This window comes from Rhinolophus sinicus, linkage group LG07, assembly GCF_036562045.2.
Source record: "Rhinolophus sinicus isolate RSC01 linkage group LG07, ASM3656204v1, whole genome shotgun sequence".
In the NCBI taxonomy this organism is placed as follows: domain Eukaryota; kingdom Metazoa; phylum Chordata; class Mammalia; order Chiroptera; family Rhinolophidae; genus Rhinolophus; species Rhinolophus sinicus.
In genome coordinates, this window is record NC_133757.1 from 13,834,567 (window position 1) to 13,862,228 (window position 27,662).

General features: G+C 35.5%; 1 protein-coding gene across 1 annotated transcript in view; it reads right to left on the bottom strand.

Annotated features, from left to right (window-relative positions):
• Positions 1-1,160: 1,160 nt before the first annotated feature.
• NHLRC2 (NHL repeat containing 2) overlaps positions 1,161-27,662 on the bottom strand; it is a 38,440-nt gene continuing 11,938 nt past the window's right edge. The window contains exons 5-11 of the mRNA XM_019725195.2: positions 25,405-25,534; positions 14,159-14,258; positions 10,732-10,963; positions 9,898-10,020; positions 8,774-8,980; positions 7,438-7,657; positions 1,161-3,102 (exon numbers count right to left, since the gene is read on the bottom strand). Of these exons, the coding sequence (XP_019580754.2) occupies positions 2,849-3,102; positions 7,438-7,657; positions 8,774-8,980; positions 9,898-10,020; positions 10,732-10,963; positions 14,159-14,258; positions 25,405-25,534 (1,266 nt within the window). The 3' untranslated portion in view covers positions 1,161-2,848. The remainder of the gene's footprint in view (positions 3,103-7,437; positions 7,658-8,773; positions 8,981-9,897; positions 10,021-10,731; positions 10,964-14,158; positions 14,259-25,404; positions 25,535-27,662) is intronic.

Here is a 27,662-nt window from a genome sequence, read left to right on the forward strand (position 1 = left end):
AGAGAGTAACTTATTTCAGTGGTATTAGCTCAATAATATATTGGCCATAAGAGAAACTTATGTGAGAAATTCTTGAGTTGATCTTTGTATCTGTGTATGTACATAGTCACAAACATACATACATGTACATATACTCATTCATACATATTAAACCTTTTTGTAGCTGTTTTAAGATTTATAATATGATCAGACCTGTAGAAAGCTAAAACTAAATATATTATTAGAACAGTTAAGGAGAAAATTGTTTTTTTAGTCACTGAACTTCGCCAAAGTTACACTTATGGGTGATTAAGCTGTAAAGTTTTTCCTTGTGAATAGTTGTTAAATATTTGCTTGAAACAGCATATTCAAGATAAGCAAAATTCTTTTCAGGGATCATATCAATCCTGAGTATACATGATATCACAGAGAGTGGTGGAAAAAATAGAAACCAGCACAATAATTTAGGACAAAGATTCCAGGTATTATGTCAAAGTGTGTGTAACACCACAGGCACTTTGATTAAGGTGAATTACGTACACTAAAGTCTTACTCTTCATAAAAGTTAAAAAATACAGACATTCTTATAGGAAACAAGGCAGATGAGGATCAAGAAATTTTTAAAAATAAACTTCCTAGGACTTCCTCTTATGTAAGAGGCTTATGTTAGAGGCTTATGTTAGTCATAAATTCTAGGAACCTATTTATATTGCTTTAGTATAATTTACAAAAAAATCATACTAATCATATAAGTAATATTCTGAATGTAAAAAATGCAGACTGGTGGCTGAGTAAGAATAAGAATGTTCATTAAGACTGTACTTTGAAAGTGAAGTATAAGCTTAATACTAACCTAAAACTGTCTAGACAAAGGGAACATTAATAGATTCTAAAAAATATTTTTGGATTTTTAATGTACATAAAAATACACACTGTATGTGTGTTTGTGTACAGTATTGAAAAATTATCAGGTACATCTGAGTTAGCAAGTTAAAACTGCATAAACTTCTTTTAGAGAGTGAAACTGTTTATATCCTTAAATAGGAAAAGATTAAGCCAAAACATTCTTATCCTGTCCAACTGGAAATGAGACATATGATAATGAGATTAAAAAACGACTATGGCCTGTCCTTCATAAAAAAGAATATTAACATTATACATTCTTTTATTACAGAATAACATTTTTTTTGTGTGGAGAGAAAAGGTTTATGAGGTAATTATACATAATTTTAAACATGATTCCTGTACATTTATATTTCTCTTTAAAATAGCTTTAGCAGGTTATAAATTAAGTCAAGTCTTAATGTATGCATTTCCTTACTTCAGAAATTTAGGTAACCTGTATAAAAGAAGAGAATAGTATGTTCAAAACTGTATTTCAAAAAATACATAAAGAACTGGGCAGATGATGGTGCTTAAAAAATTACACTTCAAATTTAGCACTGTTTTTGAAGGGGGAAAGGTATATTATGCCATATTGTCTATAAACATTTATTGAATAAATATGGCTCGCCTGATTTTTTTTGAAAAATCTTGTAACCTTATTAAATCACGAACAGTTGAATAAGTTTTAGTAAAAACGAGAATAGGCTTTCAAAGAGTTACGAAGAGAAATTATGACTATAAAAAAACTTTCAGTATCTTTTAGTGACTATAGCTTTTGGGTTTAAAAAGAAAACCCAAAACAGTGTCATCAAATCACTACATGTTTCAGCCTTAATATTTTAAAGAGGAATATATTAGCATATACTATATATATTAATAGCATGAAAGTGCATCATATGGAAATTTTCACTTTGAAGGCTTAAAAGTGATTTTTAAAACATCACCATAAATGATCATAATTTAAATTCTGAATATGTGAACCAAAAAAAACCCAAAAAATCTGTATTTTATGCTTACAAGTGAAATGTGAATTTCTAAGACAACATACATACCCATTCACATCAGCTTCAGCTATCACAATTAATTCTTTATCATTAAATAATATCACAAACAGTACTGTGTCCTTACATCCCTTTCTCCTTGAAAGTCGTATTTCTGAGGACTTGTTTGTTACTTAGTAAGACTGTTCATTCAGAAAACAGTTAAAGGAGTGCGTCTGTATGTCCTCAGAGCCTCTGTCTTTACCTTTTCCTGTACAGTTATAAGGCGTTAATAATGGTATATTAAAATAGCAAATAATTTATAATAAAAATAGATAATTCTCTTTTAAATATATCTCTCAACTGTGAAAACTGCAGAAGAGAACAAAGAACATATTTACCACCCAGGTACACTTTTAGTTTCTACTGTGATGAAAAGACTTTTTTTGGGGGGAGCTTAAAATAGACCTTACACCTTGAATGTCAGGCGTCCTTATACCAACATGTGGATTGGATTTTAGGTTCTCTTTACAGTTATTGTGAAATTCACACATTCAAATGTGCTGCTTGCTATTAATAAAGGTAGGAAACGTTAGTTAAAATATTTGGTATCATTGTTATCCGTAATCATTGCAAATTATCTCATGATAATATTCTATACTATAGTGTGGACTTAAGTCTTACGCCAAATAGCAGCATAGATTACAACATCGTGGTTCAAAGAATGGTCAGTGACTGAGCTGATACACAGCCAGAAGGAAGGCATTTGTTCACAATAAATAAATAAGGATCAGAGCTTTACTTTAGTATCAGTTGCTAGAACTGAGCAGTGGGTTTCTTGGTAACCCAGAGGCAGCAGGAAAGCTTCTTTCGTAAGGTGCAGTGATGGTGAGGATGGACACAGGCGTTGCCAGCTATTAGGTGGGTGCAAAAGTCGTTGCGGTTTAAAAGATTAAAAATAATTGCAAAAACCGCAATGACTTTTGCACCACCCTAATAGCTTGCTAAAATACATACTTGAGCTCTACTGGAGCTGAGCAACCGTGTGCACTGGTTATCTGTAAAGGCTGACTGAACAAAATTCCCTTCATCATGCAGGCACTGCTGTCTGCACTACAGTAATAAAGAAACACGCTGATAGATACAACGGCTTCGGGTGATAAGCAATCTCCAGGAACCTGCAGGGAGATGGTTGGCTGATTGGAAATGCTCTCTATTTCTCCAGATGGTGTCTGTCCTTGAAGAAGCCATTCATTGCCTGGAAAATAAAAAGGTAAATTATTAAGACTGTATAAGAAAAAGTGTTCAGTAATATAATACGAAAATGCAAAACAATCTAGGGAGTACAAATGTATGTACAACTCTGCAGGGACTTGCAAATTGAGATTATGATGAATTATTGAATATGAAAAGGTAATAATAAAAAAAGTAACAGTTTTTAGAAACAAGTAACACTGCATATATTATTCTAATAGATTCAGAGATTTTGTCTACCTCTTTTTAATACATAAAACTCTTCCAAGACTTAAGGACATGGATTATCTATATAACAAAAGTCTACTAAACCACTAAAAATCTTTAATCTTCTAGTACTAAAATATTTTAAATGTCTTTATTCCTGCAGTGCCTTCTGGCAGAAGGCACACACGTGTCATATGGAGGAAGCATGTACTTACAGGTATTCAGCTTTACAGGGGGTTAGATATCAAGAGCCAGCATTTTGAAATGCAGCACATAATCTCCTGCCATCTTAAACAGAATACACTGAACAAGATCTAATGACTCATCAATGATGTGGGGCCATTTGCATAAAAAACGGAACCATCTATTGAATAGTGATGAAATTCTATGCCTACTTTTTGGCTTCTGTCTCTTTTGACCTCAGTCATCACCCAGAGTACCTGCCTCTACTGGTCCTCTCCATCTCTTTAGTTTATTGCTTCTAATATTCTGTTGATTGAAAAATCCAATTTGAGAAAAATATGTCAGGTAAGAGTCAGGAGAAGGTGAAAGGTAAGAATCTAAAGAGTTAATTTAAGTCCAGAGCTTTTATGCAAGAGCTTGTAAACAATTCTTTTAAAGTTCTCTTTAAAATTCGTTGGCCTTTGCTTATTTCTGGACTGAGGAGAGTGTTTCATTTTATTTAGTGTTTGGTTTTTCTAGATAGCAGATTGATGGGGAACTTCTTATATTTTACATCAAACAGGAAAGTAAATTGGGCTATTTTAATGTCCAATTCTAGAAATAAAATACAGAAAATGTTTCTTCTGATATTTTTCAGATGTATCACACATGGGATTTGTGAGGTTATAATATGCTAGTGGTGTTTTTATGCGGTTGTTTTTTTTTTGGCTTAAAACCTTCACATACGCTGAAAACTTTAAGTTTATACAGACCAAAATTTAGTTAAAGTGTTTCTGTCTCTAAATAACTGGTCAAGAAGAAAAAGTCCTTTAATCGTAGCTGTATAAATGTACCCTATAAAATAATTTTCAAAAACCTGAATTAGGATTCTTGCCTGAAACCTTTTTTGTCCCTATACAATAAAAATGGAGCCAATATCTTGGACAAGTGATAAAATAGCTAAGAATTTGCTCTATATACTACTTTACTCTCCTTTAATACTATCCATATTTATATTCCAATGACTCAATATCAATTAATTTGTGTTTGACAAAGTAGAGTTATCATAAACACATTAATGTGTCAATATCCTATTTAAAAAATCAATACACTGCTCTTTAATTTTATGCAGAGAAGTTAAATTAACAGTGATTTCCAACTGATGCAATAGTTTAGACTAATGGACGCAGGCAGAACCGTTGAACTGGCAGTCGAGAACTGACTCTGAGCCAGCAGAGGACTGAGGAATGACAGGGTTTGCGTGCTCTTCTGTCCACAAAGCTGGCTCCCAACATCCTCCTGTACCGCACCGGCTCAGCCCTCTCCCTTGTGGGGAGTAGGAGGGTGTTTCCCCACAGGCTCAGTCAATCACCCCAGGGCCAGCCTCCCAAACCGAGCAGTTCCTCCTGGCTAGACTACGGAGATCTGTTCTTTTGGTGTGGATGCCGCCCTGAGAATGCTCCAAGGTAAACGGCATAAAGCCTGGATCTGAGTCACGTACAAAAGAAAAGTGTGTGAGAGGGCACGAGGGAGGAGGAGTCGGGGAGGAAATGGAAGATTGAGTGAGAACATGTGAAAGAGCGTGGGAGACTAGGTCAGAGGAAGATCACGAGAGACAAGAAGTCAGATTTACTTCTGGACTATGAATATTTTACTTTAAAATTGTGTCCATTCTGTTAAAGATGTTGGAAAGCACTGCTATAAGGCAGGCAGTATACTGACTCCTTATTATAAATTAGTAAGTTCACAATGTGATTCAAACACACTTCAAATCTGTACATAATTTGCAGTAACTGAATCCTTTGAGAATAGACTCCAACAGGAAGCATTCTTAGATTAAGTGATCACCAATTAGGGAGTGAGGGCAAGGCTCTGCCTGGATTCTGACCAATAGTAATTCATTTGTATTTAAATTACATACCCTCCAACAATGTTTTATTCTTCTACTTGAATGACATACTTTTAAGATACGGCTTTGGAATCCATTTTCTTGTAGTAAGCAAGGAATGGAGCTCAAATTCTACCTCTGGCATCTCTAAAGAAGAAAATGCAGCTTCGGGCTTAATAACTGGTAAGTCAAGTCTTAATGATACTACCACATTGAAATAAACAGCGATTGAAAGCTCTGAAGCATTTGATAGATGCTATCTGGAAAAGTAAAGAATAAGAATGAAACAACTGAAGAATTGAATTGGAAAGAGCTTATGTCAAGTTACTTCAGTTAAAAGAAAGGCATATGTTTTTTAAAAATGTCATACTCAAGGGGAAAATCAATTTAATTCTTTAGAATAGAATCTGTGATTTCCATTGCTATATTACTGAAAGGTAGAGTGGTAAACACAATTAATACTAAACCAGTGTTCCACACCTGAGTTAATTACCTGCCATTGTAGCACCCCTGCTACTTAGCACTGTTCAGTAAATACTCTCCCTACACTGCCTGCCTGCTGTGGCTCAACTTGGCTGGAGGAAAACGGGGGACTAGCCTGGCTTTCAGTTCATGACAGCTGGCCTCAAGCTGTTCAGCAATCACACCGTATTTCTGTATTTCCCTCGGGTAGTCACCCTCCCACCCTCCTGGATGACCCTCTTTTCAAACCTCCAAAAGCTTCTCCCTCTCTCTCTCATTCCCTCTCAATTGATAGCCTTACTTCCCAATGTACTAAGAAAACAAGCATTTAGAAAAAAGCTTCCACAAGAACCTATTCCCCCACTCACCCATTTAGACCTCTGGGTCACCCTTGGGCCATCTCTCCTTCCTGTGCGAACGTTGTCCCCGTCCAGGCAAAGGCCAGCCTTCTACTTGTGCACTCATCCCACCCCCTCTCCTATGCTAAAGGATACCCACCCATATCATCAATTCCTTTCTCTCTTGGATCTTTGCCATCATATATAACATGCTGTTCTCTCAACTCCATTTTCTCTCAACTCCATTTTCCCTTTCTAGCAGCTGCTCTGTTTTCTCTTATCCCGAAAGAGTTATCAGTATTTGCTTTCTCCAGTTCCTCTCCTCCTCTTTTTTAACCTCCTCTAATCAGGCACCTCCTCATCCGTCACTCTGAAACAGCTCTGGTGGAGGACATTAATTAACCCTTCGCATTAAATCAATGATCAGTTCTTAGCCCTCATCAATAGCACTTGACACAGCTGGTCGCTCGCCTTCAACCAGCTGGCTCCAGGAAAGGACACTCTTGGTTTTGTTCCTACTTGCTTCTTCCCCGGCTCTCCCTCCTCTCGTTGATCTCTATGTTGGAGTGTCTCAGAACAGTGCCACTCCAAGTATGGTCCGTGGACTGGTGCCCATCCACAAACCGTGATGTATGAAGCACAGAAATTGAGAGTAAGGTTTAAAAACTTTTATAACATCCAAATGTGTAACTGGTGGCACTGAATTTATATGTCTTTTTTAAAAAAATAATTTCGTTTTTAGGGCTAGAGCTATTTTGAGAGGGAATACACAGTAAAAAAGACACTAAATAAGAACAAACAGAACTGGGTTCAAATTCCATTTTTTGACCTAATTCAATATATGCCCTTGAGCATTGATCATAATGAGCATTTATTATAATCACTTTATCTCTTTGAGCCATTAGTGCCCTCGTTGATAAAATAAGAGGTTTAGACTAGATGGTGTCCTTTGGCGCCTTTCATAGCTCTAACATTCAAGAACCTGTTTTTCTGAGACTGCAGAAGTCTGCCTCAACTGATGGACTTGTCTGGCAGCAAATAGGGGCAGTTAGGATTGGGTAATGTTGGGTGCGTTACACTGCTCTTTACTAAAACAGGAAAGAACCTCAAAGACTAAAGAAAACTGCTAGCGTGGGGTTAGAGCTGGATCTGTTTTGTTACAAGACCTCCCTCAAATCCTGCCCAACTAGAGAGTCAAAATTCACATAATAAATGAGAAAGATTGCTAGATTTAACATCAAGAAGTTCTGGAAAATTTGCATTTCTAAGACTATTCTCATACCTTCAGCTGTTAGAAACCAGCAACTGGCTACTCCTTCAGTTAGCTTTGCTCCTGATGGGAGGTCTAATCTTAGCTTGAACTGAAGAGTCTGTCCTGGAGATGTGGCCACTGGGGGAAGACTAATGGCTGGAGCCGATTTAGGCAGTTTGGGTACCGTCTTCTGTTCTTCTGCTAGGAACGGGCCATCTACCACAACATTTTCAGATGTGAAGACTGGCAGCTAGGAAATAAGAAAATCTGTTTACGAAAGCACAAGTACTTTATAGCAACTGTAGACTGAGAGTTTATTTTTAGACTTCAGTCTAAAATGGGATTTTATGTCATAGAGCCTCATTTTTCTATGAGGTTCTATCTCAATGAAACAATTGTCATTCTAGTCTGAATTAAAATGTGTTTACTTAGACGTCCTCATGATTATTTTGTAGGTTCAGAAAAATATTTCTTTTTTCTTTTTATTTATTTTTTAAATTTATTGGGGTGAGAAAAATATTTCATCCTGGCCAAAACATTACCAACACTTACAAGTAAAACAGAATTAAATTAATTGTTCAATATGTTTACAGATAGTAGGAAATTAAAATAAAACTTTATCATTTTAAATGTAGTGGGTATAATATACATCTTATAATGTTGATTGCCAGCTACAAGATGTCATTCATCTTATATCAAAGATCTATGTCGAAAGGAATGACACTTATAATGACAATCCGTGTTTTTATTTTAAAACATATCTTAGAAATTCCTATAATTTTAAAAACAATAACTTGCATTTTTTTTCATCAAGGGAGAAACATCAAGGGAGAGCTTGAAAATTTTATTAGAGACCATGTCCATATCTTTAAAAATTGATTAGAACTTATTTTAGTTTCCAATCTTATTTTCAGGGTCTTGAGAAAGTGGCTTCTAGAACTTCCTTTGGAAGATTGGTAATGGATTTACCATAGGAAACAAAGATTACACATTAATCTAAGAATCATTAAAAATACAATAAAAAGACTAAGCAATCCAACCCACATTGTATGTGTGGGTAGTGTGTGTGTCAGTATGTCTTCACATTTAAACACAGATCTGAATCCTCTTTTTCCTTTCCTGAAAGTTCTTTCCATCAAATTCTTTCCATCTTTCAGTATCTTTCTCAAACACTCTCAGCACAAATGGAATTTTTACTTTAGAAATAATAGGATATCCTTGAAACAGACATTCCCTTAAGACTCTTATCTACATGTTTCACTTTCATCACTAGAGATGGACTAACCAAAAGTGCCTCGGTCAGTGCTGTGAGGATCTCAGTAGCATTTCTAAAATCTCCTTTAACTTATAGTTTAAGATTACTTACCACAGAAATCGTTTTTGTTTCTAAATCCATCACTTTAATTTGATGGTTATTGGTGTCTGCTACATATAATAACTGACCATTCTCTCCAATACACAAGCCTCCTGGTTCATTAAAAGTTGACTCGGTAAAACTGGAACTGATATTACTTGCATCTCCAGTTCCTGCTAATGTTGTACAGTTTTTTGTTTTTGGATCCACAACTTTAATCTAAAAAGAGAGAAAAACAATTTGTATACCTGAAGTTCAAGCTCATGTTAGTAGTATAGAAAAGTATAGTAACAAGCAAGCCAGAGAATTTCTGCTTGTTACTAGTATTCTTAAAAAAAAAAAAATCTCAGAAAAAGAAAAGGCATTTCCATATTTGCTTGAAAAAACCAAATATTCAAATTAAAGTCTAAGGGGAGATACTCCATTCTGACAGCTAAAACCTACGTAAAATCCCCAGTTACATCTTACCCTCTATAAGCAATCTTTGATGAAATTATTTATGAAATTAAAATTTTTTTAAATGTTATTTTTTTCTCACAATGAGACATAGTTGAACTTTCTTCTCATGGGCTTCTAACATTGGCTGAGGATTTGCTACATATTTTAAACTTAATGATTCCCCATGTATCTCAACTATATTAAATGTATAGTCTCTCATCAGAAAACAATATTTTCCACTGTTTTTTGTGAAAAATAAAAATAGAAATAGTCAATGCAATAGAGACAGAAATTGAAATGCTGCTTAAAATGGAATTATTTGCTAGCAGGCATTGCAACTACTCAATAGCTCAAAATATTCATTTGTTAGTTGACATATTAATTTCTCTGCTACCTGCCTTCTCCTTATTTACTGAATTTGTTACTAAGCAGTTTTGATGGGTTGCAATTCAAAATTCTGGCTACTGCCATTAGGAAATTGTTTATCAGTGCTTTCCCCAGCTCAGAGCACCATCATATCCTCCTTGCAAAGAAAGGACCAAAAACGAACAGAAAAGACTGACTTGTATTATCGTTGTCAAAGACTGTGATTCCTCTCGACATTTCCGAGTGGCAGTTGTAGGAGGCTCACAGATCTTGCAGCACTTTAAATGCCACAAATGAAAAGCAGGGTATCATTTAATTCTGTGAAGACTCACCTTGTGATTGTAAGAGTCTGCTACGTAAAGTAAATTCCTTTTCTTATCCCACGTTACTCCAAGTGGGTGCTGAAGCTTTGCGTCGATTCCTACTCCGTCGACATCACCAAAAGCAAATAAATTCTTTTTTTTTTAAAGAAAAAACAAACAAACACGTATTAAGATTTTTACGGTGCTTTGTCAGGGTCATAAAGTGAAAATTAAGACAGCTGTATATGCTACTTCAGTTAAAGGGGGAAAAGATCTGATTTCATATAAACAGGGCTGGGCATTTGATTCAGACTTCTCTCCATAATCAATATGGTATCTTTCCTTTCTCCCTGAAGCCTTGACATTTACACAGAGGGTGACAAAAAATATATATACAAGTGGACACTTTGGTCAGCGTTGCTCAAGCAGTAGTTCGCCGTAATCAGAAGTGTCTGGACGCTGATGGTAACCACTTTGAGCACCTCTTGTAATTGCAGAAGTCACACGTGACTTGTATTCATCTTTTGTTATTGGTATATATTTGAGCATTACAATTTCAATAGTTTTTTCCTTTCTTAAAATGTGTATACATGTTTTTGGCAGCCTCTGTATATAATCAAGTAGAGTCAGTTTATTTTTCTTAGATGGTTTTGTTACTTGTTTCTTTATGTTCAGATTTCCTTTAGTCTGACTTCCACTTTTAACTTATGGATAGGTCCAAGAACTCTCTCTCTCTCTCTCTCTCTCTCTCTGTCTCTCTCTCTCTCTCCCTCTCCCCCCTGAATTTTATTAACTCTTCACAATTCAGAAAACTGCAAGCTTGGTAAGTGTCTGGGCACACTGGGCGACCATGACTTTCATTACCATGGGATCTCTTTCTCCTCCTACGAGGTGCTTCACTGCTCCATCTTTCAGTGAGACGGTTCGCACTGTGCTGCTCTCACTATCGGCTACAAACAGGCAGTTCCACGGATCTTCTGAGGCCAGAGAGAGACCTGAAGGTTGGGCAAAACCTGCCTTGTGAGGATATGCATTGTTTCGATTCTCTTCATTTCCACTACCAGCAAACCGAAGGCAGGTTCCTTTTTTTAACTCACTGAAAAAGACAAGTTTATAGGTGAAGTCAACACTGTTACATTGTACCCAATTTAGTTATTAAACAAATGAGTGTAAACGATGAAATCAGTGGTGATAAGCATTGTAAAAAAAACAAACAAACAAAAAACCCTAGTGAGCTTGGCCTAGTTAAATTGTGCAAGTCAGCTTTCCCGATACTTGTTCTAAATCATTATTTATTCACTGTGTAGGGACCTTTCTTTCCTTCCTTCCTTTCCTTCTTTTCTTCCTTCCTTCTTTTATTGACACACAAAACTGAAACTATTCTCAATGGCCAGAAAGGAAATCACTGAGAAGGTTAGAGTTACAATGATCGCATCACTGATGGGACAGATTTTTTTTTTCTCCAAATGGTCAGAGATAGTACAAGCTGGATTCCACCTTAACTTCTTGACCTCTTCTTAGCCTCATGTAATATTAGGTTCTGAAAGGGAATTAAAAAGATTATCTAGCTCTTGATAGTTAAAGCTTAAATTTTCATTGAAAATGTTTTGTTTTCTTGTACATAGTAGAGACTAGCAAAAGGAATTTAAAAAACATTATTTTGAAAGAGAGCCAGTCAAGCATTACCCATTTTATGAAACTGACATAGGATGATTATGCTTCTTTAACTAATCAATTATACAAATCAATGTCTTATAGACACTAGGGAAATTTCTATTTAAAGGATTATTGCAATGATTCTTTTTGTGATGCAAAGTAAGTTTTATACCTTAGTTTCTAAGTTTATGCCAGATACATTGTAAGGAAGGGAAGAAGCTGACATAGAAAGCAAAATAATCAGAGACTATGTGTATATCAGATCCAAATATGGCACATGTAAAAGACTAAAATGACCATCAATCACTACTGGTGGATATGTTCCCAAGGCTAAGTTAGTAGGGAGCAGAGGATGGAGGCAAAAGGATACAGAATGTATAAAATATGGCCAATTATTCAAGGAACTTATAAAAATAATCTAGTCAGAGAAATACATGTAATAACTAACATGTCAAACAAATGAATTAAAAGGTAATTACTATAAGGAGTCTTAACAAGTTAAAAAGGAGTTCCCTTAATTAAATAAAAGGTAGGGAGAAACAGTAACTTCTAAAATGTTAGGAGTCATTCCCTGTTGAAGATTAGTAATAAATAAAGCATCCTTACAATTATGATACAGGTAAGTGTGATCTGGGTGGACATTTCCCTATTAAATATGAGAGGGACCACTCGACTTATTTGGAAGTTTAGTCCACTCTTGACTATCTACATCCAAAACAGCCATCACTTAGAAAGGCGTATTCTGGCCATCTCTTTTATTTCTTTTTACTGTTTCTCATTGTGTCTCACAGGAAATGTTACTGGTCACTTCACTGTTCAGGCCACTACCATCTCTGGCCTATAGAAAACCAACAGCCTCCTCCTGCTGTCCCTAGTCTTGTCCCACTCCCAGTGCTGACCAGTGTTCTTTCAGAAACACAAATCTAATCATGTTCCTTCCCAGCTTAACACTTTCTATGTAAAATAATGTTCAAATCTCTTAAAAGGGCTCATGAGGCACTTCTTGATCCTGCTTGTCCTGACATCACCAGTGTCGTTTCTTCCCCGGAAAACCTCCACTCTCCCTGTCTCACGTCTACTCCTCCATCAGGATTTAGTTCAGTAGCTTCTTCCAGGAAGCTTTCCTTGATACCAGATCGATCCGGGTGTTCCTTATTTACGTAAGGGATGATTTTGGTTTAAAGGACGACTGCCGTGATTCCTTTTACACACAGCACCTGTACTTCCAACTTTGTCTTGTCTGTTTGCTGATCTGATGCTTCCTCTCTACGCCCACTGAGGACAGCAACCATATCTTTTCATTTTATTCTTAATTAGTGAACATGTTTCATCCCTATTGCCTAACACAGTGCCTAGCATTTAGTATGTTTAATATTTGTTAGATGGATGATTAAATGTTGCAAATCATACAGAAACCCCCCCCCCGCCCACACACACACATACACACTATTTGAAATATACCTGGTATTTTGGGTTATCTATCTCTTCCTTTCTACTGATAAAAATAACTGATGACAGGCACATACTTTCTGTGGTGACTTGACAGTCTTTATGGTCTATGACTTTTTCTTTTATTCTGCAAACCCTTACTGGGCTCCTATTATGTACCAGATACTGGGCTAGGTATAGGGGACACAAAAATGAATGAGGGTCCTTTCCTTTAAGAGGCAGTCTAGTAAGAGGAAATAGTTAGGTAAACAAGTACAACCAAGAACAGAGAAAGAGAGAGAGAGGGAAAGAGGTGGGGAGGGGAGCGAGAACGAACTTACCAGTGCAGCAATAACACTGTATGCCAACCACAGATAAGAGTACGGTCAGTTCTACTACGGTGTTAGGAAGCAGAGGAAAGGCTCTATCGAAAAGATGTAAGGAACTCTGTAGAGGCACCACTTTTTTATCTTTATAGCCCCAACAGCAGCAACAAAGCTACCAACATTTACTGTATATGCCAGGCACTAGGCTGAGCTCTTCACACTGAGTACTGATTCTTAAAACAGAGATATAAATAAGGAAACTAAGGCTTAGGAAGTTAAAGTGGCTCTCCTAAAGCTCGCACAGATAGTTAAGCAGCAGAGCCAGCATTCAATTTCAGGCCTAACTACAAAACCTGAGCTATTCACACTCTGCTGTACAGGACTCAAATATCTGAACTAACAATTGGGGATGTCTGAACTGCACATTAAAAGCTGAGTGCCCACCAAATGTTTCCAGTTCTCTTTCTGGATGCTCAGGGGGATTGCGCTTCTCAGGTTAGGTGTGGTCATGAGACTTACTTTGGATGATGAAACGTAAGTAGAAGTGACATGTCACTTCTGAGTAGGGGCTTTACGAGCCAGTAAGCGACTTCCCACCTGTCTTTCTCTCTGCCAGGATGACTGGCAAAGCTCCAGATCATGGCTGCTTCATCAGCCGGGGGCACAGAGCAGGTTTGTTCCCCAGCAAACTTATGTGACTGAGCAGAAAATCAACCTTGTCTTAAGCCACGGAGGATCTGGGTTGTGTGTCATGGTAGTTAGAATACAGCCCAGCATATGCTGACTAGTACAGTGGGTGGGGCAAGGATGGAGACTTTGGGAAAGGGAATTCTGTGAACCCCAAGGCATGCAGTTTACCCAGAGAGATGGCTGCCACTTACTTTTTCTTTGGTAGTCTTCCACAGTCCAGCAGGAGTGCCCATATCTGATGAGTCCCTGCCATGGCGATCCACAAAATGTCATCTCTTTGGACCTCTAAACCTTTATAGAAATGAAGAGTAAATATTATATATTTACTGGTATTATATATTTACTGGGATATATATATATATCTGGGTAATACAAACATGCCAATGGTGTGAGAAATTTAAATTAAGGGAAGAGAGCAATATATTTATAAATATAGAAGAAAATAAAAATATTGCAATGTTTTAAGTTGTTTTTGAAAATTTTCTGTTTTCCTTGTGAAAGGAAAAGTACTTGTTTACTTATCAATTTACTTGTAAATTCAAAGAAATCCAAACTATTCTTAATAGCAGTATGTTCCTCTCTATCTCTGGGCACAAAGTTTTTAAATATTTGATCTCGTATTCTATGTGATAAAAGAAATGGGATAATACATGGTTTCCAAAGAAATTCTGGCAGTCAAATACCTATCACTAACCACCTAAATTATAAGCTTCAGTAACAGCTTCTTTATTTGAATAATTTCCCATAAAAAAACTATCTTTTAATGGTTTAAGAAATGTATATTTCTGCCACAGAATTCACTTTTAGACTTAGATGTACATCACAACTACTATTTAAAAATAAACCAATTGGTTATGAAACTTTTTCAAACAGATATAGTTGACATACAAAAAAGCTGAGTATGGTATATTACAATATAGCTGTTTATCAAAATAATGTTTACTAAAATTAAATAATACGAATAAATAGTTGTAAAAATTAATTTACAAATTATGACAATGTGACAAGGCTCTATTTCTCAAATTAATTCTACTGTTAGAATATTTAAACAGTTTAATTTTAGATGTATTCCAAGGCTACTTTCACATGTAAGTGAGACATTTTAACTAAAATAATTTGGTCAGACATATCTTATACTATAATAAATATCTTGGTAAGGCTATTTTACTTGTATTTTCTTTAACTTGAAGTAGTTTGTATCCAGGAGGAACTCTTCTTCCTTCACTTGTATTAACTTTCAAGTCTTTCAATTTAACAACAAAAATGATGATGATGGTTCTCAATAAATTGTAGTTGTTATGTGCCAAGCACTTTACAGATTATCACTTAAGTTTTCTCAAAGCCCCAGAAGACAGGTAGTGTAATTAGGTCCTTTTACAGGTGAAGAAACAGGCTTAGAGAGGTTAGGTAACTTGCCAGGATCACAGAGCTAGCAAATGCAGAAAATGGAATCTGAACCTAGGCAGTCCAACAGAAAAATCTATTTCACACGTTGCCTCTTTCTCCGTATTCTTAATTGCTATCCTATGAAATATAAACGAAAGTAGTTTACTTCAATTTAATTTATCAGTCAAATATTTTTATAAACATAAACTATTAAAAGTGACAATGGCGTCCACATATTCTGGGGACTCAGTCTCTGTTTAATCACTCTAAAACTAGATCCAAAGCCTTTCACATGTATTTATTTTGGCCCTTCCATGTGAGGAGCAAAGCGTGAAGGTGACCATGTATAAGCCAGAAGAGAGCTCTCATCAGAAACCTGTCATGCTTGCACCTTGACCTTGGATGTCTAGCCTTCAGAACTGGAGAAAATAATGTTCTGTTGCTTAAGCCACCCAGTCTGTGGTGTTTTATGGCAACCTGAGCTGACTAAGACATTCCTCTGAGAACAGAAATGAGACAGGATAGCTGCTATCAACACTTATTTAGCATCATATAAGGTCCTAATTTGTATAGCAAGTATGAAAAAGAAGCAAAAAGCATGAAGATCAGAAATAAAACTATAATTAGGAGATGACATGCTTTTAAAACCTCTACCGTACCTTGCCAAAGGAGAGCTGTGCTGGTATATATGTGAGTGAGAGAGTCGGGTCTCTGTTACGTAGTTATCCAAACAGCCCAGTGTAGTACAACTAGGGTCTACTGTGTAAAAGTGAAAGCTTCATTGTGATAAAGTGTGAGAATCTGTTTGGCCTTTGTCTGTCTGTCTGTCTGTCTGTCTATCATCTATCTATCTATCTATCTATCTATCTATCTATCTATCTATCTATCTATCTCCTTAGAAGCCTGAGAAATGAGAAAAAATATAGAAGTACAGGCTCTGTCAGGTCAGGATTCAGGTATTTGGGACTCTACATACCAAATGATGATGATGATGAGGGTGATGGTGAAAATGATAACCATCCAGAACACTTCCTATGTTTAAGGCACTGAGCTAATAAGCACTTTACAGGGATTATTTCCTTTAACAACCTCAGAAGTCTTATTATCATCTCTATTTTATAACGAAAGGGAAAATCAAAGGGTTAAATAATTTGTTGAAATTCAGACAGCTAACCCTGGAATAATAATCCATGAGTGAGTCTGATTCCAGATTATTAGTGTTCTGATCAGAATGAAGGAATACAGAAGGGAGCCTGCTCTTCTGGCCAATTCTCTGCCTGGCTTGTTCTCCCCTCCCTTCCTTCTGCCTCTACCCCATGGACTCAGTGCACTTGGGGCCTTGAAGCCAGAGCTATCCTGTGTGATGAGAAACAAGGACCTTGTCTAAGGTAACCATGGCTTCCTACTCTAGGATACGTGGCTAGGTTTACGCCTTCTGCCCTTCTCTCCCGACAGCCTCTGGAATAATGTGTGGCTGAAGAATCTCTCACCAGTGTTTTTCCCAGTCCCTTACCTTTCCATTCTTGGATGGTGCAGCTTAGCAACTTCTCTTTGTGACTTGTACGATGAGACTCTGTCTTGTAACACTGATAATAACAAACACTGATATGTACTACAGTACTATCTGTGCCAGGCACTGTTCTAAGTGCTTTCCATGTATTAATGTTCACTAATTCTCATAACAAGCCTTCGAGGTAGGTACTATTGGTATCTGCAATTTAGATGAGGAAACTGAAGCGTATTCTAGGTGTTAACTACTAAGATGTGAAATTAATAAGAACTCAAGTGGTCTGGCTCCGTAGTCCATGCTTGTAACTATCTTGCCATACAACCTCTCAAGAAGTTTCCACCCTGCCTGATCATTTCACTGAGGCCTGAAGAGTGTGTTCTTACAAATAAAATGAGTTTTTAAAAGATGGCTTGATAATGTCTATCAAACTAACAAGAGTCATATTAATAATTTACACTGTTCATCCTGGATTTTGAAATCTGAAGCACATAGTTGTATCACTGAGTATGGATATTAGTTTTGTCCCTTCTAAGAAGAATGTGGCAATCATGAACATTTCAATCTTAAATTAAAAGTACACTTAATATCACTGACTTTGAAAAGTCATAAATTAAAAATAAAAAAAGAACAGTGCCAAAAACTAAAAAGGCTTTGGAAATATTTAAAAAGGCAAAACCCCTCATAATTAACAATAAGGATTAGTGAAATAGTTTCAGAAAACAGGAATAGAATCAGCAAATGAAATATGAAAATGAAAAAATTACCTGCTACCCAGCTTTTAAAAATCCTCCGTTATTTTAAGCAACTATGATCAAAATAGATCACACTGACTAGAATCCTCTTAATAGCATCTGTGAAATTGTCCATTAGTGTAAATAGTTTTTTGTACAGTCTCTAAACCTCCTACGAAGCAAAGCCTTAAACCTCTAGGAAAAAGCAGCAAAGCCTGTCACCCCTAGGGCACAGGAAAAGTGGAGGAAGGGTAGAAGAAAAAATCTCTACTTCTTGGGGAGGGACAGGAAAAGATCCCATACTGATACCAAGCAGACGTTCTCCACCGCTCAAAACCACTCACGGATACAAGGCAGTTTGGCTGCCAGAGAAAGAAGGAATAGGAACAATGAAAAGCTTCCCACCTCCTTTCATGGATGTCAGGGCCTCCTTAAGATTGAAGCTGATCAGAACAACAGAGAACACTCCCTTACAACCTAGTACAGAATGAGAAACAGCAGTTTATCCCTCAGGGAGTTAAAGTGTGAACAGATAACCACTTGTGACTCTGCCATGCAGGGTGACTAAAAGCTGAGGGTGGAGTGCTAACACTGAGAAACACCTTCCATTACCTAGGCCCCCATGCTTAGGCAACACCAGCCCACTGCTAGAGAAAGTGAAACTATGGTGAACTGATATAGCAATAGTACTCAGACCCAGCCCAGCTTCTGACTATACTGAGTCAACCACCCATAATACCTGCATAAATACTACAGATCTCAGCTTATATAGTTCTACACAAGATGACTGGAATTTGATAAAAAATGAGAAGACACAGATAAAGTAAGCAAAAACCAAACCAAACAAACAAAAAACCCCAGCAGAAAAAAACAAACAGGAAAAGAAACATTTTCAAGAGACAAAGCAAGTAACAAAAATAGACTCAGAGATGACCTTAAATTTGAAACTATATGACACGGACTTTGAAATTACTGTGCTTCCTGTGATAAAGAATCTAGAGAAAAAGGTGGCCAACATAGCTAAATAGGTGAGGAATTTCAGCAGATAGATGTAATCTATAAGAAATAGGAAAATGGAAATGCTACAAAAAATGTCAGAGATGAAAAATTCCTTCAACATGCTCAACTAGACACAGCTGAGGAAACAACGACCCTAAAGATAAATCAATAGAAATTATCCACACTGAAAAATAAAGCGGAAAAAAAGGTGAAATAAAAAGAATATGTAAGAATTGTTGAATATAATATCAGAGTCTAACATATGAGGAAAATGATATTCCAGAAAGAGCAAAAAGGAGCAGAAAAAATATTTGAAGAGATTACAGGTGAGAATTTTTCACAGATAATGAAGGACATCAAACCACAGACTTAAGAATCCTAAGCAGGATAACTCCTAGACATATCAGACTGCTAAAAGCCAAAGAGAAAATCTTGAAGGCAGCCTGAGAAAAAACATACTTTATATACAAAGGAACTAGGAAAAGAAATAAGACCTCTCATTTAAAACTATGTGAACTATAAGAAAATGGAATGACATTTTTAAAGTATCAAAGAAAAAAAGTTAATCCAGACATTAATGGAGTAAAAATATCTTTCAAAAACAAAGGCTAAATACTTTTCCAGACTTCCTTCACCCATCCCCACCTGCCCCCACCCCCCAAAAAAGGCCAAGAGAAATCACTGTCAGTAGACATATGCTCCAAGAAATGTTAAGTAAGTTCTTTAGGCAGAAGCAATGTTATTCCAGAAGGCCACTTGGGACTCTTAAGAAAACAGTCACTTTGGAAAACAGTTTGGCAGTTTCTTATAAAATTACACATACTCTTATCATATGACCCAGCAATTTCATTCCTCAGCATTTGCCCAAGAGAAATACCTATGTCCACATAAAAACCTGTATACATGTTTAGAGGCTTTAATCATAATTACCATAAACTAGACACCCGAAATGTCTATCAACTGATGAATTAATAAATTGTGGTGCAGCCAATACTACTCAACAATAAAAGAGAACAAACTACTGATATATGCAACAGGAATGAATCTCAAAAGCATTATGCTAAACAAAATAAATCAGACATACCTTGTTTCCCTGAAAATAAGACCTAGCTGGACCATCAGCTCTAATGAGTCTTTTGGAGCAAAAATTAATATTAAGACCAGGTCTTATCTTATATTATATAAGACCTTGTGTTGTAGTTGTAGTTTTGTAGTTTTGTAGTTGTAGTTGTGTTGTGTTGTATTATATAGACCGGGTCTTATATTATGGTAAAATAAGACCAGGTCTTATATTAATTTTTGCTCCAAAAGACGCATTAGAGCTGATGGTCTGGCTAGGTCTTATTTTCGGGGAAACACGGTAAAAGACTATACTAAGGAATAAGAAATACATTGTTGTCAGTGGCTGGAGTGGATAGTGGAGGTGGTGGGAGGGAGACTCAACAAAAGGTCATGAGAGAACTTTTTGGGGTGATGAAAATATTCTATCTCTTGATTATAGAAATGGTTATAAGATTGCATATGTTTGTCAAAATTCATAGAACTGATACCTAATAAGAATGAATGTTACTTTCTATAAATAATACATTAACCTGACCAAAAAAAAAAAAAAAGTCTTATAAACATCAAATCAGTGTGGTAAGATAGTATAATCATCTCTCAAATTTTAGACATAAAAATACAACTGTTTTTAACAAAATAAAAACACACTAGTCACACTGCATAAAATTTATTCCTCAAAAAATTCCATATCATATGATTATTTTTAAAGGACAAATTTTTTTTAAGTATGACTATTTTATCTATTTATTTGAAGCACAGTGAAAAAAAAAATGGTACACTTTGGAAACTCAGTGGCATAGGATAAATTTTTTATGGCATTTTATAGCATATTAATGGAACTCTGAGAAGCATATTATCTAAGAACGTAAGTACCAACACTGTAGATTGTAAGACTAGCATACTAAATAGTTGGATTTCAGTCATTAAAGGTTGTATAAGAACAGCTAAACTTCTATCTAGAGAAAATACTGATTAAAGGGCCAAGGAAGGTTAATGGGATTCGGGTACATTATCCTTTCCATAAATGATTCTAAATTAGGTAAAGTCTACTTAGAGACTAGCAGGGGTTTTAAACTTTATGATAAAAAAATCTCTCAGATTATTGTCTGGCATGAGTTAAGTCATGAATATTAGAAACATGACAGTTTCTGCTGAAAAAATGAATTTATTATAGTAATTATTTTTAGTGCATTATGTAGTTTTGACCATAGAGTGATAATCAAAAATGAACAAAGATGAAACAATCATTTTTGTAAAAATCACTTTCTGTTAATTATTTTTATGCTTTTATCACTGTAATGCCATAATTAGGTTAAATATTCAGACACTATTTAAAATACATATACACACATCTTTACACGTTACATGTATGTTTAAAACAATCAGAGGTATTTCAAGTCTCTTTCCTCACTCTCTTCTTGAAATAAGTTGTTTATTAACCGGGCTTCTTGGTAGGGTATATTTAACTGTGTATTTGTCCTTGTTATTTTTAATTCTCTTTACCTATTTTGCTTTAAGGTTTAATTTTTAATTAAATATGCATATGAATGGATACATCATAAAGTTTAAATAATAACTAAACATCCACATGCATACCACCCAGCTCTAGAAAGAAAACATTAGAATACCTCGTGCATCCCTCTATGACCATTCCTCCCACTCTCTCCAGAAGGAGCCACCGGTCTAAAATTTTTTACTGTCTTCTCTTATTTTTTCATGCTACTATGTCTGGATGGATCTCTCAATATATAGGCTTGCTACTGAATTTTCTATAAAAGAAATCATACTGTAGGTCTTGTGAATCTTGATTTATTCTCACACATTAGACTCCTTCTGATACTTGTCCATGCAGCTAGGTGTAGCGTGCTTTATTATTTGCACTGTAGAACAGCCTAATATATAAAGATATAATACCTAATCTGTTCTTCATGTTTTCCTCCTGATAAATTCATCCATTCTCAAATTCCTAACTAATGGTAGAATTTCAGAGACTGTCTATAAAATTCTTAAAGTATTAAAAAACTTAAGTGTTTACATGAACAAATTTTCTCAGCCACAATCCTCTTCAAGTTGCGTTTAAACCCACATCTGTTTAAACCAGTTGTACAATTATGTAATTTGAATATATCTGAACCAATTCAGTATGAATGCAAAAAGGAAGTTGTTTCTATGAAAACAAAGTTGAATATTTTGGAGAGACTCAATAAAGGCAAGAAGCTAAGTCAAATTGTTGTTGAATTAAGTGTGGTCCTAGATCAAAATATTGGCTAAAACTTGTACATTTATAGTTCTTTAAATAAAGCTTTTTAGTCTTATGATTGGCAGACAATAGATTTTTTTTCTAATAGATTATCATAACCAATTACTTCAGTAAAGGATTCTACTACACGTATTTACTTCTACTTTTATTACAGAAAGGATTCAGGTAGCTTACAAAGAAATAAATCCTAATAAAATCAATACGTTTAAATAAGAAAATTGAAGCAATAGGTAAAAAGGGAAGAAAAGAGATGCAGCCACACTAGTGTTAAAAACCGAATGCCATGTTTCTATTAACCTTTGCTAAAGATAAATTTGCCTCTCAGTTTCCTAGCAATCAATACAACAGTGCAAACACAATCAGTTATGATATTCAAATTTTCTAGGAACTTAAAAAGAAATTTGATACTTAGGAAAAAGTGTAACTACCTATAATACCGAGAGGTTATTTAAAAGGTAATAATTGAAACTACCAGCAAATCCTACAGTAAACACAGAAACAAGTCTCATAGGGCTGTGTTTTGATGAAATACATAATATGAAACACATACACAAACATATAAATATAAATGAATGTGATGCTTATGCACTGATGTATTTTTTAATGAATGACATGTTGCCAAAACATAGTTTAGTAAAAATAATTGTAAGGAGAGCAAATATTCTCTGACCCAATTTCTCCACACTCTGACAATGTACATTAATCCAGGATTAGATTTTAGACTAATTTAAAGCCGTGGCTCTTAAAATGTTTTGGGTTAACATACCACTTTGCAACTCTGAAGAGAATCTGACCCATTTCTCCAAATTTTAAATGGAATTTCTGGGAAGTTTAAGTACCTCATAAAGCCTAACCATGAACGCCTTGGGTATACAACCCAAGGTTAAAAACTCGTAGGCTGGAGCACTCATTGTTATTACAGGTCCTTCACACAGTGCTTGAAAGCCACTTTCTCTTAGCCAGCATCTTGAAAGGTGTTGCACTTACGTACATTCAAGATTACTCCTTTTGCCAAATACCCAAAGTGAAGCTATTTTAAGCTGTTTAAACACAGTCACATGCTTATAATGATCTGTTGAGCTAAGTAAGGTAGGACTTCCTTCCTTTACTCAAAACTGAGCTTAATAATGATACAAGCTTCAGACAGCACGTCACTCCAGTTGGAAGCTGAAGGAGTACTTGTCAATAGAGCCAAGAATTTCTTGGAAAGCAATCTGGATGCATTATCAATAAGAGACAGACAAGTAGAAATTCCACACCATGAAGTATGACTGAAAAACTTTCAGCCTAGAAAAATATTTAAGCACTCCTTAGCCATTAAATAAACCCAACTTAGTAAAGCAATCAGGAAAGAACATCCTGTATACAAGCAATGTAAATTCTGATGCATGAGACAGACTGGATGACTGGTCTCAGTTCTTCACTCCTCTGTAGTAGCAGCACACATCCACACCCTTGCTACGGCCTCACTGTAGGGGCAGTGCCTACCCTGCCCCACACCTTTGAGCTTAGTCATGTGACTTGCTTTAATAACAGTAGGTAAGCAAATATGACCTGAACAAAGGCTTAAAATACGTGTAACTGGGCTTACTCTCTGTGCTCCTGCCTTTTGCCAAAAGAATATGCCTGAGATGGTGCTGGTCCAAGGAGGGTGAGAAACAAGTGAAGCAGATCTGCACCCAAGAAACACCTTGGAACCAAGCCCAAGCTCAGCCTTGATCAGCAGAACCTCAACCCCATATATGAGTGAGAAATAAAGGGGTAGGTTTATATGAGTTTGGGGATGATTTTTTTATGAAGCATTATTGTGGCAATTACTGACAGTAAATACAGGATGTAAGTTGCAAAATGTAAAAATCAATAACTGAATACTATATGGACTATTAGCTATAAATCATTAGGGGCTTACATACTAAGGGCAGACATTCTTTTTTCCCTGGAGGGAGGGTAACAGCATACCAAAGTAACAATTCTCCTTCACTTTCACTATTTTACTGATAGATGTTTCGGACTATTTTTCCATCTATAAGATTTATGTTGAAATAGTTCAGTAGTGTAGCAAAGGCAGGGAGGCAGGAGTGGTAAGTGCTAGTGGGGATGAGTATTTTTAACCCTGAAATGATTTAGAATTGCTGGTGCATGGTGATAAAAAGAAGACTGAGTTGTAGTTGGTTTTACTACTGTTTTTAAATTCTCTACATATATTCCCCTACTGATTGCACCTGGGACGTAAGGCTCCCTCTATCCACCTCCTTCCCCAGTATGAGCTACTAAAACCACTCATGACAATTAAGATACAGAATTCCAAAAATGAAAATCTCAAAAATGATTTACACAAAATACCTAAGTTACATAGATTAATTACAGATAGTACCAGAAGTTCATTCAGTTATTTTATGAATATTAAAAACTTTATAAAAAGTTAATAATAATGAAAAAAATTAAGGCCTTTGAATTATTAAGCAAATTGGCCTCATCACAGAATATTATCTCAAATGTAATGCCATTCAACTAAACTGGTGCTTATTCACTCAATAAATTCCAAGGGTGCCAAAAAAATGTATATAAGTGGACACTTTGGTCAACGTTGCTCAAGCAGTAGTTCGCTGTAATTAGAAGTGTATGGATGCTGATGGTAACCACTTTGAGGACCTCTTGTAATTGCAGAAGTCAAATATGACTTGTATTCATCTTTTGTTATTGGTATATATTATTACAATTTTAATACAGTTTTCCTTTCTGAAAATATGTATACATTTTTTTGGCACTCTCTGTATTTTAAGACCGTACAAACCAGTTAGTCCCAAAGTCCATTTTCAGTATATTCTACTAACTTACTTTTGCATCACTCTGGTTTTAGACATGTAGATAACCATCTTAGCATCACTGAGGGCCAATAATAAATAAGAATACTTATGCTCCTGGATTATCTTATAATTAATTAATACAGGTAATAAAGATTGTAACGATAATGTAAACCTTATTCATTATCACTATCTACGTAATTCAGTAAATTTTTTTAATTGCTCAAAAGAAGCGATCATGTTTCCATACAAATTTTAATAATCTAAAAAAAGCAGTTGTCACTTTTAATTTCTTTTTCAAATGAGAATGAAAAGGACATTGTTAAATGGTATCGTTCATAATCTTTTGAAGTTCTGAAACTATAATCCTTCCAACTTAAGAATATTCAGAACTCTATTAATTGAAAGCTGCAACTAAGATGAAATTCCTGAACATTAGTTTACAGTAATATATACCTTACTGTGTGTATAAAATATGTGTGATGTTAACTATAATAATATATACTCTGTCTTGTACATATTACTGCTGGCTTTGCTTGTACACAGTTAACAAATCCTAGCCACAAGTATAAAAGTATAAAATAACTAGCAATAATTAAGCTAAATGAATGTCCCCAGAGTATTTTTTAAATCTTACATTTATTAAGCAAAGTTAACTTACATTTAATATTAAAAGTTTACATACCTGATGTTCCAAAAACTACATCCCAAGGGGAACTAATAGGCTGTTGTTCTCCTTTAGCTCCACCTTCTTTATCTGTACCTTGAATTCCAATGCCCGCTACAGTGCTCACCATCTCAGCTTCTAGGTCAATCTATAGAAATTAATACATGTTTTATACAATACATGTTCTTCTTTTTCTTTTGGTACATGATGATTTTCAATAGAACACATAGTATTTGCAACACAAATACTCTTTTTGAAAAAAAAAAAAAAAAACTAACCCAGTATAGGGTGACCTTGTTATTCAAAAACACAAAACTCAGTCCTTTTCATTTCCTCACCCATCCATTTCCCCAATTTCCTCTTGTTCCCCCCACCCCCATCATGCCTCTACCAGAACTGGTGCTGATCTCATCTCACCTATAAAATATTTAAAAAGTGAAATTTGAAATTTGAAAAGCAAATCCAGAAACATGCATATTTAAAATTAAATGTATATATTTCAATTACTGACACATATAGAGCTTAATGTGTGCTAGGCACTGATCCAGGAGTCATCCATCCATCCATCCTCATAATAACCCTATGATTGTGTTTTTCATTATTTTAGAGGAAACTGAGGCACAGACAATTATGTAACATTCCCAAGATCCCATGGCTAATAAGTCCAGGATACGGGATTTGAACACAGGCAGTTCTAGCTCTGCTATACTATATTGCCTCTACTGCATAAACAAAAACTAATGCATTCCACTGAAAAAAAGATGCTCTGGTTTCATCTCCTGAGACCCTTCCTCCAACATTTTACCATGAAAGTTTTCAAACATACAGAAAAGTTCAAAAAATTTTGCAGCATATACCCATACACCCACCACCTACTATCAACATTTCACTTATGTGCTTTATCACATTTTATCCAGCTATCAATCCCTCGATCCATTTGTATTTTTGATGCATTTCAAAGTAAATCGTAAACCTTAGTGCACTGTTCTTAAATATCTCAGCATGCTTATCATCACCTAGAGTTCTGTATTTTCTCCGAGTTCCTTGTTCCTTTATTAAGGCAAAACTTACAATGAAATGCACAAATCTTAAGTGTATAATTTGATGAATTCTCATAAATGCATAAACTTGTGTAGCTCCAACTTACATAAAGATATAAAATGTTACCTTCACTCCACAAAGTTCCCTTGTGCCTCTTTCCAGTCATTCCCGCCCCCAGAGGCAAACAGTATGATTATGTTTTCCAGCCCTAGGGTAGTTGTATCTCTTCTAGGACTTCAGATAAATGGAATCATACAGTATGGACTCTTTTGTGTGAGGCTTCTTTCATTTAACATGTTTCTGAGATTTATTCATGTATCAGCAGCTTGTTCCTTTTTATTGCTGAGCAGTATTCTCATATTTTTTGAAGATGCATATATTTTAGCACAGGAATATACCACAGTTCATGCATATATTTTCCTACTGATGGACACCTGGGCTCTTTCCAGTGTGAGGCTTTTAAATAAGAGTTGTTATCAATATTCTTGTACAAGCTTTTTGTAAATATGTTTTCACTCCTCTTGGGTACATACATAACAGTATAATTGCCTTGTTAAAGCATAGGTATATGATTAGTTTGATAAAAAAGCTGCCAGCAGGTTTTCTCCAGCTGTCTGCCATTTTACATTCCCACCGACCATTGTTCCAATTGCTCCATGTCCTTGACAACCTATAGTGTTCTCAGTCACCACATACATTTTAATCATTATGGTGGATGTACAGTGGTATTTCATTGTGGTTTTACGCGTAACTTACAATTCCTTTTAAACTCATGATGATCACTTTTTTATGAACTTGTGGTCATTCTTACGTCTTCTGTGAAAAACGTCTGTTCAAATCTTTGACCCACTTTTTACTGGGCTGTGTTCTCATTTTTCAGTTTCATGAATTTTTGTGACTATTTTCTGACAGCCTGTGGCTTTTCATTTTTTTAACAGTAAATTTTAATGAGAAGTTTTAAATTTTGATAAATCTGAATATCATTTTTCTCTTTTGTCATTATGTTTCTGTGTCCTATCTTTAGAAATCTTTGCCCACTTGCAAGTCACAAAGACGTTTTCATCTAAAGGCTTTAGGGTTTCAGCATTTGCATTTAGGGCTATGATGCATCTTGAATTGATGTGTACTAGGTGTGAGGTAGGGGCCATGTTTCTTTTTTTCCTATAGAAGAATCTAGCTGTTCAAGCACAATTTGCTGCAATGACTTGCCTTTTCCCCTTGACTGTTTTGATGCT